The sequence below is a fragment of the Magallana gigas genome, chromosome 2 (genome assembly GCF_963853765.1).
Source record: "Magallana gigas chromosome 2, xbMagGiga1.1, whole genome shotgun sequence".
Taxonomy (NCBI): Eukaryota; Metazoa; Mollusca; class Bivalvia; order Ostreida; family Ostreidae; genus Magallana; species Magallana gigas.
In genome coordinates, this window is record NC_088854.1 from 42,598,068 (window position 1) to 42,620,075 (window position 22,008).

The 22,008-nt window shown below is 33.1% G+C and overlaps 2 protein-coding genes across 5 annotated transcripts; both read right to left on the reverse strand.

Moving 5' to 3' along the window:
- Positions 1–7,883: 7,883 nt before the first annotated feature.
- LOC109620103 (uncharacterized) lies at positions 7,884–10,265 on the reverse strand. Of its 3 annotated transcripts, none has more exons than XR_010711148.1 (5): positions 10,151–10,265; positions 8,770–9,315; positions 8,543–8,599; positions 8,257–8,319; positions 7,884–8,088 (listed from the first exon to the last, which is right to left on the reverse strand). XR_010711148.1 is itself a non-coding variant. In XM_066076729.1 (5 exons), exons 1-5 carry the CDS (start codon positions 9,752–9,754, stop codon positions 7,999–8,001), a joined length of 807 nt encoding a protein of 268 aa, XP_065932801.1. In that variant the 5' UTR covers positions 9,755–9,855; the 3' UTR covers positions 7,884–7,998. The 3 variants fall into 3 exon arrangements, 2 of the variants coding, with proteins under 2 accessions (XP_065932801.1, XP_065932802.1); XM_066076729.1 differs by lacking the exon at positions 10,151–10,265 and adding an exon at positions 9,704–9,855; XM_066076730.1 differs by lacking the exons at positions 8,543–8,599; positions 10,151–10,265 and adding an exon at positions 9,704–9,855.
- Positions 10,266–10,891: 626 nt separating this feature from the next.
- Positions 10,892–21,987, reverse strand: LOC105339107 (carbohydrate sulfotransferase 1). 2 transcript variants are annotated; one of them, XM_066076731.1, is made up of 4 exons: positions 21,797–21,987; positions 15,537–15,623; positions 12,502–12,673; positions 10,892–12,308 (listed from the first exon to the last, which is right to left on the reverse strand). In XM_066076731.1, exons 1-4 carry the CDS (start codon positions 21,954–21,956, stop codon positions 11,471–11,473), a joined length of 1,257 nt encoding a protein of 418 aa, XP_065932803.1. In that variant the 5' UTR covers positions 21,957–21,987; the 3' UTR covers positions 10,892–11,470. The 2 variants fall into 2 exon arrangements, with proteins under 2 accessions (XP_065932803.1, XP_065932804.1); XM_066076732.1 differs by lacking the exon at positions 21,797–21,987 and adding an exon at positions 17,330–17,589.
- Between the last annotated feature and the right edge of the window lie 21 nt (positions 21,988–22,008).

A 22,008-nucleotide genomic window follows, 5' to 3' on the forward strand; every position in this document is an offset into this window, starting at 1 on the left:
AAATAATGATTTTTAATCTATTATATTATAAACTATTATTAGCTAAGCAAAAAACTCTACAAATATCCAAACAAACTAAAATGGGTATTTTATTGGAGTGGAAAAAAATGGTATTTGATATTAATACCGTGCTGAAAATTCAAATTTATGAAAGTAGATACTAAGTTTTCGACATGACTACAAGTTATATGAATTAAAGGGGAGGGAAAGTCAAACACGTATTTTATTTATAGTAATAAAGTAGTTTAAATTATCACATGTAGTCATGCTGTTTAAAAAATCCACACATAATTAAGCTTAAATGCACGTCTGAAGTGAGTGAAAATGTATTTACTGGAGGCTGACATGATGTAGAACTCTTTTGTATTAAAAACAAAAAAACAAAAAAAATTATTGATTTGACGTCATCTATTATTTTGGTTTGGTTTACATAAACAATGTGTACACACTGCTTTGAATTAAATGCTAACTTGTGCCTTTCTAGCTGTTACTCAAGAAATCGACTGAAGAAAATTGATAATGTTTAGGTTCAAATGTCAATCTAGATAAAGAATATATACATGTATGCATAAATGCATTATTATAAAATAAATGACAACTGTTAACCTCAAATCATTTAAGGTCACACGCGACCTATCTTTCATTTTTTCCTATCTCCACGATGTGAAGATTTCCACTTAGTAATTTTATAATTATGTTTTTATGTTATATGACTTTTTTTTATTTAGATATAAAGTATTCAACTGAAAATGTATAGTATAGGGTTTTATTTATAAGCATTTTTAAAATGCATTTTGAATGCTATTTTAAGGAAAATTCGAAATATTCTAGCTCAGAAAAGAGCCTGGTAATGTATCCTACGGAAGCCCGTAAGTGCCACATGATATATATATAAAGAAAACTACATATATATATAAAGAAAATCGTATATTTATATATATAAAGAAAATGATATATATATATAATGAATACGATATATATATAAAGAAAACTGAATATATATAAAGAAAATCGTGTATATATATATATATATATATATATATATATAACCACTGATATATATATAAAGAAAATCGCGATATATAAGCAAGAGTGATATTTATATAAAGCCAAAAAATTCCACTACGTGACCTTCATCGATTGCAGCCTAATGCTGCATATAATTAACAAACTCCGCCTACAGAGGAGAGAGGCCACAAATGCAATTATCGCTCCATGGTCAGCCGATCAAAAGAGAGGTAAAGAATTTATTTGTACTATAGACAATGTGTTAAAAGAAATTGCATGTAACTCTATTGTAACAAAAATATGTTTTACTGTTTAATATTTATATCCTTATTACCATCGCCTTAAAATTGTTTATAAACTGTTTAAATTACTAATAGATTGATAGGAGTGTCTGGCTACCCAAAGCACAAAAGTTTATTCCAACAAAAATTGTGGATGCCTGCGTGGAATAAGTGGAGGGGTCATAAAGTTACGGGTATTTTGGAAAATTCAACCTATTTTAAAAATTTGCTACAGAAAAATAGGTTATGAACACACCCAGTCCCCCCCCCCCATAATTTTCTCTACCGCCTCCCTCTTTGGAAGTTCTTGGTTAAGATGGGTCTAAATATTTTGAGCGAAATAAATCTGAAGGGATTTATTCACATTACAGATGATTAATTAATTCTGATCGAGTGAAATATTGAATGCCTTTCATGCTTTGCACCAGTCCCGCCCAGTTTGTAAAACATTACCTGGTATTGAATAATTGTTTTTTAAAGTAAACGTGATTTTATTAATCACAGTATTATCTTTTTTACAGATGACAGCCGAATTATGGATATACGTTTTGCTCTCTTATCAGTGCATAGATATTATACATGCAAAAATTTATATAGATTTATAAGTTAGAGGACATTTTACAAAATGTGGAAAACTGTAAAACGAAATTAAAGTGACACCTCTAGCTGACATACTAGTATTCGATGAACTTATATAATTAAAGGAGGTTTTTGAGTTTAAAACCAAATTATTTGAAAAAAAGGATGTGTAATTGCTTATGTTTTTGATGTTATTCTGCAAGATGTTTAAGATTCTTCAAATCATTTTGAATTTTCCAAAATACCCGTAACCTTATGACCCCTCCACTTATTCCACGCAGGTATGCACAATTTTTGTTGGAATAAACTTTTGTGCTTTGGGTAGCCAGACACTCCTATCAATCTATTAGTAATTTAAACAGTTTATAAACAATTTTAAGGCGATGGTTATAATGATATAAATATTAAACAGTAAAACATATTTTCGTTACAATAGAGTTACATGCAATTTCTTTTAACACATTGTCTATAGTACAAATAAATTCTTTACCTCTCTTTTGATCGGCTGACCATGGAGCGATAATTGCATGTGTGGCCTCTCTCCTCTGTAGGCGGAGTTTGTTAATTATATGCAGCATTAGGCTGCAATCGGTGAAGGTCACGTAGTGGAATTTTTTGGCTTTATATAAATATCACTCTAGCTTATATATCGCGATTTTCTTTATATATATATCAGTGGTTATATATATATATACACGATTTTCTTTATATATATTCAGTTTTCTTTATATATATATCGTATTCATTATATATATATATCATTTTCTTTATATATATAAATATACGATTTTCTTTATATATATATGTAGTTTTCTTTATATATATCATGTGGCACTTACGGGCTTCCGTAGTATCCTGAACTTTTGGGAATTAACAGGTTTAAATGTTAATAAAAAGGGAATAAAATATCAAGGAAAATTAATTAAAATTTAGGAACGTCTCGTGTGTCCTTAAGGGGGATGTGTGGCCTTCTTGTACATTTGAGGATAAGAATGTTGACGTTTCTTGAACTGGCATGTTTCTGCCGGAAACTGACCAGAACTGTTACCAAAGGATATTGAAGGAATAAATATGATGTCCTACATGTCATTTTATTTGAAAAGTATGCATACAAGATCAGGACAATGCCTTTTTAATTACTTAGAACAGCTGTCGAACTGCGCAGCTACAAACTTATTTTGAAGATTTAAAAATCGGGAAAATATGAAGGGGATCAATTTGTGTCCTCTCTACAACCATGTGTTGAGAAAAAAGTCTTAGCTTGCTTGTTCAAGTTACAACTTTGTCTCAAAGTCGGGTACCCTAGTCTTAAAATTGGCCTTAATTCCCACAAACTATATATGTCTGTGTCTATGGAGGTACATTGAAGATATATTTTTCATTGAAATTTAATGTATACTTTTTGAGAATGTTATTATCATGCGACTCATTACAAAGTACTTTGGTTAAGAAATTTCTCTCTCACTTTTTTGTTCAATTCAACGCGTATGCGGGCTATGTACTGTTTCATCGGTGCTACATGTAGCTACCCTCATGTACGCATTCATACTCTGTCCCGAGTTTTTGCTTCCACCACTTTTCCATAACCGTAAATACCTAGTGCTCAAACTACGGTCATCCATTAATATGAAAGATTTCCAGATTATCGGTTTTGAAACGCCCCCTCTAACGTTTCAGGTTTCAATACACATCCAAAAATAGAAAATCAACGGGGATTTTGCATTGTACCAGCCATTAATAAGCCCGGATGATAACGTTGAAAAATTGCGCGAGGTATCCTGAGTACTTCTGAATTGAGAAAAGATGTAAACATTTTCCATTATAAATCTCCGTAAGAAATTTGTTTTCATTCCTGTGAACTTTTATGAGTGAAAAATGATAATTGTTCAATGAAGATATCTTGGATATATTCCCTTTTATCGATTTCAACTGTATTTCTTTCACAGGTATGTGTAATTTTTATTAAAAATCATCAAAAAGTGATGGAAGCAATAACTTGGGACACACTATAACTTAATTATTTAATTAGCTCCCAATATTTAGGTCAATACATTTGTAATGGAAACAAATCATCCAAATGAAATAATTAATAGTGATAAAAGTTTTAAAATAATTTTACATTCATGTAACGAAAAAAAAAATATGTGAACAAACTTGTTTTTCTTATTCTATCGTCATATTTGATATTCGAATTCCTGCATTTGTAATATATCAAAAAAGCAAACCTTTCTTTTATTTTAGTATTTCATTGCATATCCTGACTAGAATCGATATCGGTACATCACCGACTTTTACTACAATAACTCAACAGTGCATTCACCGTGTGTGTCTTTTATGCCATCGTCAGCTGCATTTTATCTTTTCTTTATTTTACTTCTTAGATGGGAAGAAGAGTTAAACACATTTTATTTATATTAAGAAAGTAGTTTATGACATGCCGTCGTGCTGTTTTGAAAATAAACTATATAATTTAGCTTTAATGTACGTTTGAAGTTAGAGAAATCCTATTTACTAGAGGATGACATGATGAAGAACTCTTTTGTATTAAAAAGTAAAAAAATAATTATTTTGATGTCACGTACATCATCTATTCCACTCAGGTGGCTGAAAACCTAAATGTTTTAAAGTAGTGAAGGAACATACAAGAAATTCACAGGCACCTGATGTTTAATTTCTGATAATAAGGTAATATAACCACTACCAAATAATAAAACTTGCGTATTTTTTTCGCAGAGAACATATATATTTTAATTATTAAAAAAATGTATAACGTCAGGTGTCTGTGAAGAAATTGTAACTCTCAAGCGTAAAAGACAAACATGCAAAAAATTAAAGTCTCACTAAATGCCCCCCCCCCCCACCCCCCAAATTCATCGGTCACTCGTCGAAACTTTAAAAGATAACACTGTACCACAGCTGTGTTTTAATGACCATATTTGGTTTTTTCTTTTACAATATCATGGTTAACCAGTTTCCCAGCAGGACAAACTCATTCACAAGATTGAAATTCACACGACCCAGTTCTTACCAGATTTAAAACGATTGTCCAAATATGAATCTTCGCATTCCTTGATCTTTTAAGGTGGTTTTTTGTGTTAAATTGTGTTAAATTTAAAAAAATAAATAAATAATTCGTATGAAATCCCCGGTATACCCCAAAAAGACACGATACATATGTGTATATTTACATCTAGCGATCATTGCAGAAAAAAAATTTACATAGCCCGTTATGTATTTTTGCAATGTCGCCACCTTCATTTGGTGCATGAATCACCAAAGAAAGCACTTTATTTTTTAAATAACCCCTTTTATGACATGTTTTCAGCCCAACTCTATTTAGCAGTTCCTAACGTTCGTTCAAACAACACATCTTTTAAATGCAATTTTATTTCCCCAACCATCTGCCATTAGTCAGTTTGTAAGTGTTTAACGCATAGTTTACCTTGTATAACATTCTGCTCTACATATTAGAATCATTTTAACAAGACCTTGGATTTTCGGTACGATGTAACTTTCTTTTTCTTGCATCAAAACAATGTCAAAAGACGCTGGTTTTAAGTGAAATATACACAGATTGGGTAGATTTAGCTCAAAAGCCAGACTAATCTTGTTGATTTCAAATAGCCATGGCTGAGTGACCAGCTATAAAATAGACATATCTACGTAACAGTGCTCTTTGACACAACTACCCAAAGTCCAAGCTCTTATCAAAATGGTTCTATATGCTGCAGTTTGTTTTAACATATGTTTTTGTTTTGATTTTGTTTTTAACAGTTTACAGTATTTTGATTACTGTTCAACTTGAATAATTGGTTTGTACTATATATGTATGTATGTAAGATGTCCATCTAAGTCTATTTGTTTTGACCAGGATATTATAATATTCTGATCAATAAACTTTTCAGCACATTTGTGAGTTAGCTTTAATTTGTGGGTAGGGAAAAAAGAGGGAGAGGGGGCTTACATCTTTTTAACCAGTATTTACAAAAAATGTGTATACTTTAGTGCATATACGAATACAATATGTTGAGGTGCATAGTAGTTAAAAATCAAGGCCTTCTGTTATTGCAGATAGGTGCATATTGCTCTTCTGGTTGTGTAGATTTACTCAAATAATACGTAATAAGAAATAATTAACGCTTCCTTTGAAGTTAGCGATCATTGCAGGAAAACAAAATCGTAATCCATCAAAAAATATCTACATTATAAACATCTTGCCAATTTTGTTTAAAATATTATTTGAAACATATCAATATGGTGTTAATTTCTCAAAAGAGAGAGAGAGAGAGAGAGAGAGAGAGAGAGAGAGAGAGAGAGAGAACTTTCCTGAAATAAAAAAGAGGTATGACATGTCCTATGTTGACAGATGCTGTACAACAAGCAATGCATGCATCCGTGGATCGTAGCCAAGCTAAACGGATCAATATCATCAAGGGTTTTTTCCCTATATTATACTACATTTGTACTCCGTGAAACAATGCATTATTGATTAAATCAATTATATGTACCGTTCAATGATTTTTTCAAACTTTATTTAAAGATTTAAAAAGAGCACCCTATTATTGATATCAACCACATTCATTTGTAATTTGCCCCCCCCCCCCCCGATATTTTAATTAACTCTCCTGTTATGCCAATTTATAAGCAAAGTAGACACTATAAAAACTATGTTTCTGTAGTAAAGAGTTTATTAACTGGTACCCATCTATGTTTGATTTTTGTGTCAGTTTTTTTTCAAATCACGTTAAAACCAAACAAAATAGATATAAGATGTTGATTAAATTTTAAAAGATCTAAGAAGCATTACAGTTGTAGGAGGTCGTCAATATAAGAACAAAGATTACCTATCGTAAAGATTATGGTAATTTGAAAAATAAAACATTAACAATAGGAATCTTTAATTTTCTAGTTTTAAAAATATGTAGGGTCTTAATGATATAAGCTAGCGTTACAGTAAACAGGTTTGTAAAATAGCAAACTATATAATAATCAATTTTATAGTTTATAGTCACTGGCTAAAATAATAAAATTTCACGTCTCTTTATGTTTAAACAGACGTGAAATGTTATTATCTTAGCCAGTGTGTTGTGCTTTCTATCATCTGTAATTATTGTTCCAATATGCGTGTACGTACAATAACTATGTTTTATATTTAACGTTTTTGTTATTTTAGTAATCACTTAACTCTAAGTCTTCTTATTCATTTTAAAGGGGTGCGTATATTTGCAAAATATTAGAGACAGCAGTTGTGGAATCTGATTAATAAAATGTGTGATTTTTCTTTCTGTTAACGATCACACTATAATTGATTCTGTATTAGCAATTGGAAATAGTATAGTGTTACGTTGATTATATTAACATAATATGTAAGCCAAAACAGGGTAAGATATGAATCTATTGGGTTATTACGTCGGAGAACAGACACCTAAATGTTGGAGACATCTGGCACCCTCACTTTACCAAACCCGATACAGACAATGTTGATGAATCACAAAGGTAGTTTCTGGCCTGTGGTTTGAAAGTCTCCAGTTGTGATAAAAATTGAGTTTTAAAAACACCTGATTAGCTCATGCTTTGATTAAAAATAAACTCTAAAATAAAGAATAATTTTCACATTTTAAGTGTGTCCCAAGGTATTTATGCAGCACATTTGGGCGCTTTTTAATACAAATACACTTGTACATGTGAAAAAAGTGCATTTGAAATGGATAAAAGGGAAAATATCCAAGATATCTCCGATGGCACTTGATCATTTTATATTCAGGAACAAAACAGATTTCTTACAGAGATTTATAATAAAAATTGTTTACATTTTTTCTCCATTCAAAAGTCATTTGAAGGGGAAATTTTGGGATTTTTTATACAATTGAATAAACATCGTTTGAACCCATAGGTATTTATAAAAAATAGTATAATTGAAGAAGATGTACGGCATAAATATTTTGGGACAGACTAAAGAATCATGGATCGTAAAGGTACATCACTACGTGTAATAAGATCTTAACAAACAGAAACTGTATATCAGATGTTCTTGATTTACTAAAATCACATGTATGTACAAACAATTGATAGAATTAATTATGTACTGCATGATAAGAAAGTCAGTTTTTAAAAGCACAGAAACAGCTCTTCAGTCAAATTTGCCGTAGTCGGGTGCGTGGTATTCTAATTGCTGCCATTTCCGCACATGCGTGAACTTGACACGCTCCGACCATTCAAGCTTAAATGAACAAAAAGTGAAATATGTTATTATTTGTTGTGCATGTTTCGTGGTACAAAAATCAAAAGTGTAATTTCAATTTCAAATTAAAACATTAAATAATTTCTAAGGCTCTAATATCAAAATATGAGCGTTTAATCAAATTTTGACCCATAGTTTTATCATTACCAGGTGAGTGGGATATTTCATTAGAGCAGACGCCTTTTCGTCAACCTCCATTGTCGCAAAATACTGGAATTTAGAATACAAAAAGACTAAAAAACATGTATTGGTTTATTATGATAAAAAAAAAAAGATTATGAATAAAGGTCAAAATATTTTAAGGAAATTAAGTTTTAAAAAAAAATGTCATATCATGACACGTATACATTAACTAAAGAAAACTTGCTCCAATATAGGTTAAGATTGTATACTGTATGTAGCATACAACGGTTTATGAAAATGTGCATCTTACCCAGTTCTCAAGTCTTTCCTTTATTTTATCAGAAAAAGACTTGGTAGAGAAGTGTTGCTGGGAAAAACAAAAAAGATCATGAGAGAGAGAGAGAGAGAGAGAGAGAGAGAGAGAGAGAGAGAGAGAGAGAGAGAGAGAGAGAGAGAGTTTGGTGGAGATTGTAAATGTGTTTTGGTGGAGAGAGAGAGAGAGAGAGAGAGAGAGAGAGAGAGAGAGAGATTATTTACCGAGTAGCTTATGCTGTCGGATGGCTGGATGGCAAGGTCAGTGATTGGTTCTGTGTTCACCAGAGTTTCTGTTTCCTGTGTGGAGGCCTCGACAATTCCAGGCACCACCGTCAGAAAGACTTGATCATGCTGACGAACAAGGAACGAGGAAGACTTATCAACAACCCATTGTAGAGGCTGACCCTGTGGATCTATTTCATCCAGACTGTAAGAACTACCCAGTCCGTGTAACACTCCGAGAAAGTCCTCCTGAGAGATGATGTCGGTGCTAGAGCATGTTTCACTGACAGGAAAGCCATTAAAAGACTGAATTTCATAAGCAGCTTTTAAATCACAAGCGCTAGCAACCGCTGTTTCTTGCCCTGAATACGTTGCTGCATTGTTTATCTCATGAGAGGTTGCGACAGTGTCCGTTTTGCACTGAGGCAGAGTTGCACAGGTAGACACAGACGAATCTGTCAAAGAGTCGGGAGACAGAGACGTGGACACACGGTAACGATGTCTCTTCCCGTCTCTCTTTTTCCGTCCAGTTTTCCTCCTTTTGGCCTACAACACCACAATATGAGAATATTGTTTATCTGTATTCTGATAGTATTTTGAACAAGTATGAAACTTGGATTATTTATTTTTAAAGTCAATAGTAGACGGTGCCTTTGACGAATATTATCCACCCATTTATGTTTTCCTTAATATGATGATAGAATATTGTTTTAATTTTATAAAAAGTTATGTGAAATACACTTAAAGTTTGTTTTTTGGTTTTGATATTAATATGTAATAACTTTACATTAGGATGACACCGTAAAATTACGGATAAGAACATTGGCTGGCTTACGCCAAAATATCAAGTGTCGTGTAGATAATGATGAAGTCTAATATCTTATATACTAAAGTGTAATTCATACAAATAATTAGCAATACTGGTATTATGTACCGTTATGCCTCCTTCAACACAGAATTCATCAACTGAATGCCCCCGTTTCATTGTCAATTTTCAAATTTTCTCGCTCTGAATTTTTGCACGTCCGTTCGCTAGCGAATGGCGCCGTAACTATGAGACGTTGTCACAACGCAACGCCTTATATATAGGCATTTCTCGTTACTTATGGCAACGTCACATCAATTTCTGCTCTGCTTTTTTGTGCATTTTATTTTCATGTTTGTTTTTATTTTTATTTTGTTGTTGTTGCTAAGATAGTGTGTTAAATTTGTCAAATTATACCCATTATATTATTTATTGACAAAATTTAATTGTCTTTGAAACTTAAATAAAAACAACTTTACATCCCTTGTAACGAACGGATTTCGATACGTATCAATTTGTCAAACACGAGAAGTTGACACATTGAGTCAGTGCTGTCTCTTAACAAAATTATCTTACCTTCGTGAGTTGAGTGTAAGCTGCGCATTATCCATGAAGTTAAACTCCAGATTCAAAATATTCCTTCGAGGTTCAGACTAAACGTTTCAACATAATGCAGCGTGACGTCACAAAAAGAAAACGCGCCAAATATACGTTTTCTGATACGTACGAAAATGTCTAGAACTCATACCAAACTATGCTATATGTGCTTTCTGGTAAAACAAAGTTAGTGTTCGCAAAGTGTTTGTATGTGCAATCATTACCTGAAAACATTTTCAGAGATATATACCACTTACTGATTAATTATCTTAATTTCTTTTTATTTTTTTTTAAATAAAATGTTAATCATACTTTCAATTTAATCATGGGACTCGTTTTCTATTTCTATCATTTTTTCACATGCAGATATAAATACCTAATTATTACAAAAAAAATACATATACACGTAATTTGTTTTTCAACCTGACATATTCCTCCCCTCAATTTATTTCATTTATTTTTTTTAGTAGATTGATTGTTGAATTGTTTTTTCATGAATCATTGACAAGGTCTTGATAATTACCAAATTTCCAGTTGCACCGGTTTTAAAAGACACTCTCTCTTTCTAAGGGGTATATTTTTCAGGAAAGATAATAATGTCAGGTACATGTGATTATAATCGATATCATTAAAAAAGTTGTCTCAATGCTAACAAGCTTAAATGCTCTCATTCATGGAGTAAAACGTAGATTCAATCCATCAAAAAACAACAAAGAAAAGTCATTTTTAAGATTCTTTAAATCAAAACAAACAAGTAACAGGATGATAGCATAAAGTAATGGACGATAAAACTCGTCAAAATGTATAATTTTTCCTATACTTCATGTTTTCGGAATAAAAAGTAGAGAAAATATGTTTCATTTTAAAAACAAACATACACTTTAAATAGCACACAAGGACAAATCAAGCACACATTATGATTAATTAAAAACGCATAATTTACTGTGAAATCATTAAATCTCGTGGGGCAAGTTTTCATGTATTGCTTAAATTTTACAGGTTTGTGAGGGAGTAATTTCGTTTATTATCTTATACCTACAAAAGGAAATTTGACTTTATAACCCTATTTTATCAATTCTTGGAAGACGTTAATTGATGAAAGCGAGGTACCCACGAATTCCACGAAAATTGTGCCACCACGAAATCTAATGATTCCAGAGTATATAGTAAATCACAGCTTTTCTGGAATTCCGAGAAACAACCACTACCTTATACCGTTGAAATGCACAGAACAAGAACTTTTAAGAATGGCTAACTTTATGAGAATATGAAATCACCAATAAAAGTCTTGGACTATCGTTATGAGAATCTGAAATCACCAAAGTCAGGAATGGTCTCCCTCCTTAAAGAAAACGACAGGTTACGTAAATGAACCTCATCAGGGATGCTTTGCAGTCCAACTATGCTGTACAGCATCTGGCAAGCATTATCCACAACAGAAACAAAGTGAAATGGTATCGTTCCCCGCCACTTGTCCGCGTCTGCGCTGGAATTGGATGACTTGGTGCACATTGTTTTAGCAATTTTCGACTCGCCACATGTCTTCTTTGCCATTGTTAATTTTTCCACACGTGATGTCATATCTGCATTGACTTCCATTTCAAGGAAATTGTACACATTAGTTGCCATCTCAAATGGATATTTTGCCAAATTTTCGTACGAAATTGGAAAATACCGACCGTCTGCTATGGACGTGGTTTGCCTAGCTATTGTAATATCATTGTATACTCGATTGCAAAACTTTGTAGCATTTTCCTGCATATACTCTGTTCTCACCACGCCAAAACGAGACTGTGATTTCAGAGTGGCTCGGGGATCTCGAAGAAGATGAAGAATCTTAAATTTCGGAAATGTTTCTGGAAACGGAACCAAAATTTTCAGTGGAATGCGAATTGTTTTAAGGATAATGTATTTTGAAGCCTGGCACATTTTTTTCATCATCAGGGCGCATTGCTTTGTCGCTTCATTTAAACTAGTATTCTTTGTTTTCTGATGCATGCACACTCGAAATTCTTTTGATTTCTTTCCTTTGCTTAAAAACCCATCGGCAAAAAAGGGGAGAGGCAGATTTTCGAAATTACATTGAAATATTTCGTTTAGAACGTCTGCTGCAATATCCAGAAAATTTGTATACGATCTGGAAAAAAAAAGATCAAGGGTTTCTAATAGTTACATGTACCTTTACGTTTTATTATTATGAGGATTTGTTGTTTGCTGTAACGACCACAGGTAATAGTAATTTGCATAATGTTATAAGATGTTATCTTTCCATCATTTTAACAAATCTGTCTTTGCATCATTTATTTTATCTTTCAGAGTAAGACATTTACCTGTTGTTGCCGTTAAGGTAATAAAAAGTATTGCTCTTTCTAAAATGAAATTGAATAGTCCTCAGTGGTTCAAATAGATAGAAGACGTCATCGCTGGCTTGAAGAACCTCCCCAAAAAAGGATGATCCGCTCCTCATATACGTCAGAATTACCACGGGCATGGGACCACTCCCTGACACCATTATAAGACATTTACAAATTATTATAAAAATAATGTAAAATAATTATATATTTCATGATTTCGGTCCAATAGTTTTATTTGTAGAATTCTGGTTGCAAGCCAATGAAATTTATTAAAGTTGCATTACAAAACATTCTTAAGGATCCTCGACACCTCGTGAATTTTACTTTTTATGGCAGTACGTCACTTGTGCAATAAAATGCTTCCTTTGGTGATTCATTCGGGATATGAAGGTAGCAACATTGCAGAAAAAATACAAAACCCGCTAACGCAGGTTATGTAAATTTTTTCTGCAATTATTGCTACTTTCATAACATGCATGAATCATCAAAGAAAGCATTTCATTATTTATTTTAACATCTTACTTTTAACTAATTAATAAATTGATTATGAAAAGATAAATTCACTAATTTACTGTTAATGTACATAAGGACGTTAGCTAAAAGAAACAGCCAAATCGTCTCCTGTGAGACTTTGAGTGTGACATCATCATGATTATTTCGTGGAATCCGTGATTTTTCTTAGGTCGTTGTAGGTTTCGACCAATCGATAAACAGGGCGTGTCAATTTTAGCCCTGTTTCTTGTTAGTTTCAGCCGCTGTAGAGTTCGACCAATCGATAAATGGGATGTGTAGATTTCAGTCTGGCTGTTTCTATAGAGCTATGAGTTAACTATAAGTTTCCGTAAGAAATAGAGGAAATAATACTTGGTAGATGTAAATATAAATGATTTGAACGCATTGTTAAACAGTTTTTTTTTTAAATTTCATGAATAGTAGTACAATTTAAAACATAGGTAATCACAGATTTCAAAGCTCACAGAGACCGCAAGGAATCACCTTTATGAGGCATCGCCTTAAATGACCACATTTATCATATCATAAGAAAATCATAGGTAATGACCTTGGATATTCATGGATACTGTAGTGTAATTTGACACAATATAGTACATCCCATGTTAAAAAAAAATTGTTTGATAATCATATGTTAATTGCATACGGCGTTGTGAGAAACAATGTTTATCAATACAATACTATTAAAAACGATATTGCATCCTATGATACTAGACAATAATGGGCCAAATGATATATCATATGATACAATATAATACTGTAATATTCAATGAAACAATATGAAATAGTAACATAAGATTGATATCACATCAAGATATATACAGCGAACAGTACGCGCATAATTTTCGCGCATGTAACATTTTTTAATGTTACCCGTTGCCAAGTGCGTTGCTAACGCTGAGGGTAATAGTAAATATTATTAACTGCGTCTTAACCAATCAGATTTCAGTATTTAACATGAAAGTATAACAATATTTCATATGATATTGTATTACATGTATATAGACGCATAATATAATATTCATAATATCATATCATAGAATACTATATAAAAGGAATCATGTCATACCATTCAACAACAAACATATCTATCAAGCAGGTTTGAGTTAGGTAGGTTTTGTTAGCATCCTTGATAATGGGGATCAGGCTCTGTATCTGACGCACCTCTGCGATTCATTTACATAGTTAAAATAAACCATGCAAATTTGAAATAGTACAATTATCTAAAACTAAACCACCTCCAGCATCTTAAACCTATGGCTTATATTCAGCATCCATGCGTGTGGAGTGCATCAGAATCGCAGGATGCATCATCTGTATTTTGGTAAAGATTAAACTAATAATAACTAAAATTTGTCTATCAAAGGGCACCTGCTCCAAAAATTTTACTACGCTGAAAAAACCTTGACCTCCTCCAGCATTCAAAACCTACTGCTCAGATTCAGCATTCAAGTCTGTCAAATCCAGCATTACCGTAAGACGCAACATCCATGCACGTTTGGTTAAGTTAAGACCAGTAATAACTAAGATATAATCATCAGAGGACACCTGCTCCAAAAACTTCAACCTGCTCCAATAACCTTAGCCTCCTCCAGCATCTAAAACTCATGGCCAAGATTCAGTATCCAAGTCTTTCAAGTCCATAAGTAGGTCCAGATGCATCATCCATGCAAGTTTGGTGAAGATCGGACCAGTAGTAACTTAGATATTGGCATCAAATAGCACCTGCCAAAAAACTTTAACCTGCTCCAAAGTCTAAAATTCATGGCCCAGATTGAGCATTAAAGTCTTTCAAGTCCATGAATAGGTCCAGATGCATCATCCATGCATGCAATAATCAGAGGCCACCTGCTCCCAAAATTTTAACCAGCTTAAAACCTTAACCTCCTCCAGCTTTCAAAACCTACGGTTTAGATTCAGCATTCAAGTCTGTTAGGTGCATAAGTATCATAAGACACACCGTCCATGCAAGTTTGGTGAAGATAGGACCAGTAGTAACTTAGAAATTGCTATCAAAGGGCAACTGCACCAAAAATTTTAACCTGCTCCAAAAACCTTAACCTCCACCAGCATCTGAAATTCATGGCCCAGATTCAGCATCCAAGTCTTTCAAAACCATGTGTAGGTCCAGATGCATCACCCATGCAAGTTTGGTGAAGACAGGACAAGTAATAAGTTAGATACAGGACCTGCACCAATAGCTTTAACCAGGTCCGGACACCGACGCCGACGGTATAGCATAAGCTCCCCTGGCTTCGTCTCAGTGAGCTAAAAATTGAATATTTTGTCATTTTCAAGTCGAACATGCTAGACATCCATATATTTAAGTAATTTAGAAGTTCATGTTTGGAGGCAGAACTTTTTCCAGGTGTGTGGAGGACCCTGAAGATACGATAACAAAACCTTAACATTGTAAAGATGCTATGATACTTGAAAGGTCTCTGACAGCCAAGATGAAGTTAAACATGGACGATGAAGTGTAAGAAAGTGCATTTGATTACCTATGAATTGCTTTAACTCCAGAGATGCTTTGGTCTGCCATTCTTGGAAGGATTTCACATACCCTTGGTTATAGATGACAGAATTATCTGAAAAGTAAAAAATAAATAAACTGCAACATAGTTATATCATAATAAATGAAACAAATGTACCTTAAAATATTGACTAAAGGACATGGCAAATGCATCTTTTGATTGCCCTATTAAGTTGTTTTTTTTTTGTCCGTACGAACATCCTAGAATTTATTTCATTTTCTTCCATCATCAAAAATTGACATAATGACATTGTATTTTGAGTACCAGCATCTCGTTCTCTAACTCTAGCACAGACTCTCGCTCTCAAGACAAGTCTCGAGAGCGAAAGTCTGGGCGAAAGCGAGACTAATGCCATGTTAGTCCAAATCTGACATTTTGTGTAGTTGCAACTCAATTAAATCTTGGTTACTTACAATGTGTAGCTTTGACCTCGCGGCGATGTCTTATTCTGGCCCTGTGGCATTGTACTGCATGTATACATGTAGCATCACACTAATTAACGAAATACTGTTACAGGGTAATTAATTAAGACAGATGTCATTAACAGTGCTGTGTAAATGACACTGCAGGGTGAAGAACCGTGTCTTCGTTTTCCGGCCTACGTTTGTATGATGTTAATAATGCATTAGCAATCCAGAATCTATTTTGCATCTAACTAATTCTCTTCATTAAAGTTGCAATGAGAGACTAATCTTTTTAAATTATGAATTCATGTTCTGGTGCGGTAAACAGTCTTGCGTTGTAGACAAGTCATAGTATTTTCTTCGCTCACTTCTCTCCCTCGCATGACTTTGTAAGCTATGGATTTAAGTTTTTATTATTATAATCAAACAGCTGGAAAAAAAACCGCGAAACATTATTACATATAATTGCCTGAATTTTAACTCTTACCGATCGTAATGTGTCGTTTTTGCATTTATGCTAATTTTGTATACAAATGAATAGAAATTGCTGATGTCAAACATATGTTAATTGGACATGCAAATAATATGTCGATTAAGTACACATGAATTTGTACTTGCCAATGCGTCGCATTCTCACGTATATCATTAATTATAATTTTAACGAATGATAATTAAAACCTGGAGATCTTCCTGACTGCGATTTAAGTTTCTATATTCAGAGGTATTCATTGCAACTACATGTACATTTGTCGAGTCAAATGCTTTCAATAAATTTGAAATATATCGAAGGATTGAATATTGTGTCACATTTGGGGGGGGGGGGGGGGGGGCAACAACAACTAACAAACATACAGGACAAAAAGAAAACCCCAAGATTCTTGTAAATAAATAATTAAATTTCCATGATTTTGATATATACAAAAATATTCCGTTTTAAAATGACGATGACAACTGCAAGATGAAAGGGTAATCATTTTAAAACAATCTCTCTCTCTCTCTCTCTCTCTCTCTCTCTCTCTCTCTCTCTCTCTCTCTCTCTCTCTCTCTCTCTCTCTCTCTCTCTCAGTTCAATGTGTAATGATTTTTAGATACTAGTATAACACCCAAAATGCATTTAATTCACTCTTTTAATTATGTAGATTCGCCTTTCAAAAATTTCAAAATTAAGATTAAAAAAGAAAATTAATTTACAATAACTAACAAACAAAACTTATATCAATAACTCTGGTTACCACGGTTATATATGCAAGGGGGTCTTTGATGTGGGAGGGGAAAACCCAGAATTTATAACAAACTTCGGAAGGGTAGGGGAAGGGGGGTCAAGTAAATCTTAAAAAAAAAATATATAAAACTTACTGCTCTCCCTCTTTGTTGACAAAATCAAAATCGACAGAACTAGAAATAATCCAAACAAAACGCCCTTGCTCCTCCTCGTTCGATTTAAGAAAAAATAAATAGCGCTCATTGTAAACCATGGACGTACAGGACAGTGTAGAATTCGATGAAAGAATATTCACTTCCTAACACGATCATTCCTATGTATTCATTGCAATTGAATTAATAAGCGAAGCCCCTGTGGCATATGTTAACCGAACGACGATTAAATGATGTTCAATTAATTACAACGCTGACTTCTTGGAGCAAGTTAATTGTACCTTAAAATATTCAGCCAAAAAAAATCAGTAATTATTTGACTGTCGCGATTCGCAAGGTCTGCTGTCACTATTAAGCGCTTTTTAAAGTACATGTTGAATTTTTTCACGAATGCGATAAAACGACTCAAGAATGCACGAAAATTACCGGGGTTCAGAATTTTTGAGGAAAAAAAAATCAATTTTTCTATATTGATTTTTTTGTATGATTGGAGTTTATTTTATTTATGAGCCAAATAATTTATCAAATCGCCTTCTTATTATGCACATATATTATACACAAAAAAGATGAATAATAATACAGAAAATACATTACAGAAGTGATATGCATTTCAACATGCACTTTTAATAAAAAGTTTCTTTATTTGCCTTATATGATTTGATGAATTGTCCATCTTAGTCGAAAGATTATAGCTACACCTATATATAAATAGTGCCTGTTTGGGAGGGTAACTGTTGAAATTGACACCCCGAGAAAACCATTGTCAACCGACGCGAAGCGGAGCTTGACAATGGTTTTCTCGGGGTGTCAATTTCAACAGTTACCCTCCCTAACAGGCACTATTTATTTTATTATACTGAATGTCTTACTTTTAAAGAAATTTTTACTGCTTTTATATAGAAATGAAGTGAATTATACGACGAACCGTACGCGCATAATTTACGCGCATGTAACAATTCGTTGTATTACCCGTTGCCAAGTGTGTTGCTAACGCTGAGGGTAATAGAACGGATTACCAACTGCGTCTAAACCAATCAGATTTCAGTATTTAACATGAAAGGATAATAATACTACATGTACCTCATGATAGGCAATTTTTTCGGTATTCATTGGGTAAAAAACACTTAAATTTCAAAAGAACTCATTGTTCATCTTCAAAATCTTAATGAAAACAAAAAGAAACCACATATTTCTTTATGCTGTATAGGAGTTAAGGTAACATTTTCCTTCGTTATCAATAATGAATACGAACTTAGTCTGTAGATAGATTACATGTACATGAACGTATCCTCAGGTAATAAATAAAAATAAATAACGACAAGGTGCATGCATACATAAACAATCATTGAAGTGCAATTTTTATTAACATTTTGTATTGATAGGGTCATTGGCCACGAATTTACGTATCCTTGAAACTGTGATTTTCACTTTATCCACGAAAATTGATGCCCTTGAATATTAATGAAACCACGGTAGTTTTCGTCGGCAAAACCATATTTAACGGTTGTAAACTATAGTTTACTTATGATAATCCTAGTTTATCTGTCTGCAAATAAAGTTAACAATGGATTTTGCTGATAAATATAGATTCACATCTGTAAACTATCATTAATTTTGCATTCGTTAACTATGGTAAAGAGTTGTTAATCATATAGTTTCACACTCTTGAAACAATTTTTATCAGATATTAAAATCATGTTTTTCAATTGCAATTGGTTGTTTTCAGCGTTGATTTTAGTTTTACACCTCTGAAACATTGGTTTACAGATGTAAAATATAGATTATCATCGTTTACTATAATTTTTTACCGTAAACTATGGTTTACAACCGTTTAACCTAGTTTATTGACAGTAAAACTATATGATTAGCTCATTTTTGTGAATTTGGCGTGTCATAGAAAACTATAGTAAACGGACCGTTAATTATAGTTTACGAACCGTAAACTATAGTTAACAATAAACTATTGTTAACTGTAGTTTAGAGTCCGTGGACTATATAGTTAATGGTTGATAAACCTATTTATCATCTGTGAAACTTTTTAAACGCCGTTAATCTATATTTCACATCTGTAAACCATAGTTTCAGCTTATGAAGTGTAACACTATAATTGATAATGAAAACAACCATTTACGATTTGTAAAACATTATGTATTTGATAAATATACATGTAATTACAGTATAGTTTCACGATTGTATAACTATGATTAACAACTCTTAACTATAGTTAACGAATCGGAATGTAAATTATAGTTTACAGATGTGAATCTATTTTGATCAACAAAATCTACTATTAAGTAAAATTAAAGTCATAGCTGCAGGTCTGGAGCTACAGACCTGAAGTTATTAGGCTCAAAGTCCCATACATGTAGGAGATGATTTGGCTGTTCATAGGCGTCGGAACCGAGGGGGGAGGGGGGGGGGGGGGGCTAGTGCAAAGTTATACCTAACCATTAGAAACATAGCATTTTCTCGCAGGAAAGATTAGTGTTCCTAATTTTACCAAGAAAGATTGAGAAGTTGGATTTAGAAGCATACTAGCCCCCCCCCCCCCCCCCCCAAATTAGGAGTTTCATGATTTTGGAAAAAAAATAATTTGGGTAAGTAAGTTTTATTTTTCTTTTGGAAGTATAGGTATACCCCCCCCCCCCCCCCCCCCCCACGGATTAGGATTTCCATGATTTGGGGAATTACTTTTTTCTCAATATTTCTGAGGATTAGTCTAGCCCCCCCCCCCCCCCTACTTTCAATTTGCTTCCGACGCCAGTGCTGTTTCTTTTACCTAATGAACTAATGAACGTTTACAGTAATTTACCGAATTTTACTTACTTTTTACAATCAATTTAATGATTTGTTAAAAGGAAGATGTTAATACAAACAATAAAATGCTTTCTTTGATGATTCATGCGGGTTATGAAGATAGCGATCATTGCAGAAAACATTTGCATAACCCGCTATCGCGATTTTTTTTTTCTGCAATGTCGCCACCTTCATATCCCGCATGAATCACCAAAGTAAGCATTTTATTGTTTAAATATTACACATGCTATCGTTTCTCAGCTCATATGAATTTAACGTAAACATTTTCCTGTGAAATTGACAGGTTTATTCAAATTAACACGAGGCACAATGAAGTTGTATTTTCACTAAATGTTTATTATAATGCTCATTCGCTAAATAAGAAAAGAAATATTTTTAAAAAAAGAAATTCGAAATCATCGAATATAATATTGAGCTTAAAGGGGGAAAATAAGAAGTAGCTACTTCTGTATGTTTCCTGTGATAAAAACAAGACATCTTATATTTGTTACATTCTATACTCTGCAATTTTCACAAATACCGACGGTCATAGTTCATAATGTTTTTCGGGCAAATAAATATAGTGAGTATTCTTCGATCTGTCGCTTCATTCCTTTTGATAGAGCGAGAAAGCTATGACAGTAGAATAAAAGTCAGCAGGTTTATTCTAATCCTTTGATTTATGTTGGCATTATAATTCCTATTGATCTTAGTCCATACACAATGCCAGCAGATACAATAATTCGTCCACTAAACTAAAAAGAAAAGCCTTGTTTAATTTGATTAATAGCTACTAGGTTAAATTTGTCAATTTATATCAGTATATAATATCAGTAACTTATTTTTACATTAATATTTGTATTCAAAATTAAATTCAAGTCTCAGGTTGACAAGAAGGATATGTCAGAGCATGAACAAGGAGTATTCAATGTTGTAGCACTAGAGAAAGCGAGTGTAGATATATATACACATGTATATGATCAACTACTCTCTCTTCCCTATTTCGATGATACATGTACGTAACTCTGTGTACAATGGTCCTATAGCTGTTGTCACAAATCCTACTTTAATGGATATTTAATTTCAACAAAATCAATCAGAAAAATTGCTGTTCAACGAATATCTATGAAACCACAGCGTTTAACATTTATAGAGTTTTTTCCAAGCTTCGATTTCTTGTTACTGCTCCTTCCGAGTTTTGATTTTATGAATTCCCTATTTAGAAAGTGCCAACGCATTAAACAGCAATGCAACTGCCATTTAGTTTCGTAAGAGTCAAATTCATTGCCAAATTGAAATTCCTTACAACAGGTATATGTAAACAAATGAGTAAATACAGATACAATCGGAATACGCTGTAGGTTTAGCAAGAGAATGCCAGAAGCATTGAAACATTTCTCAACTTGTCTTACTATATTGGAGTTCGAATGATGTCGTGACATTTTTGTTTACATCTCAATAGCACAAACTTGGAAGCCAGAGCACATGTGCTCCCGGTATATAACTTAAAATTGACCAACGTGTAATTGTATTCGAGAGAAACTGGGAGGGCCAAAACATCTCATAAATATTACCTACGTACAAATCGTATGGAACTGTTCCGAAAGTCGGATTTCAAGAAAGAACTAATAGTTTAAATTAGCCAAATCTTACCGTTGATGAAGATGGTGATGATGAAGAAGAAGAAGATGAAAGTACAACCGGTTATCAGAACTTTCCTTCGTCTGAAATTTTGAAGAGGTACGACACGTTTCATCCTCAGATAAACCGAATACTGTCTCCACCAGCAATGTGTCCATGATTTATAGCTCATAATCGATACCCGAAGTGAAGAGTTGATCCTCTTGTTAGCAGTTCACTACTTA

Bases quoted from the DNA above. Each gene is read 5' to 3' on its own strand.
- LOC109620103 (XM_066076729.1), bottom strand. From the start codon at position 9,754: ATGAAACGGGGGCATTCAGTTGATGAATTCTGTGTTGAAGGAGGCATA. The intron at 9,316-9,703 runs GTACATAATACC...GTGGTGTTGTAG, and splicing joins GTGTTGAAGGAGGCATAACG to GCCAAAAGGAGGAAAACTGG. The intron at 8,600-8,769 runs GTAAATAATCTC...TGTTTTTCCCAG, and splicing joins CCGACAGCATAAGCTACTCG to CAACACTTCTCTACCAAGTC.
- LOC105339107 (XM_066076731.1), bottom strand. From the start codon at position 21,956: ATGAGCTATAAATCATGGACACATTGCTGGTGGAGACAGTATTCGGTT. The intron at 15,624-21,796 runs GTAAGATTTGGC...TTTACTTTTCAG, and splicing joins CATCACCATCTTCATCAACG to ATAATTCTGTCATCTATAAC. The intron at 12,309-12,501 runs GTAAATGTCTTA...TTTTTTTTCCAG, and splicing joins TACCTTAACGGCAACAACAG to ATCGTATACAAATTTTCTGG.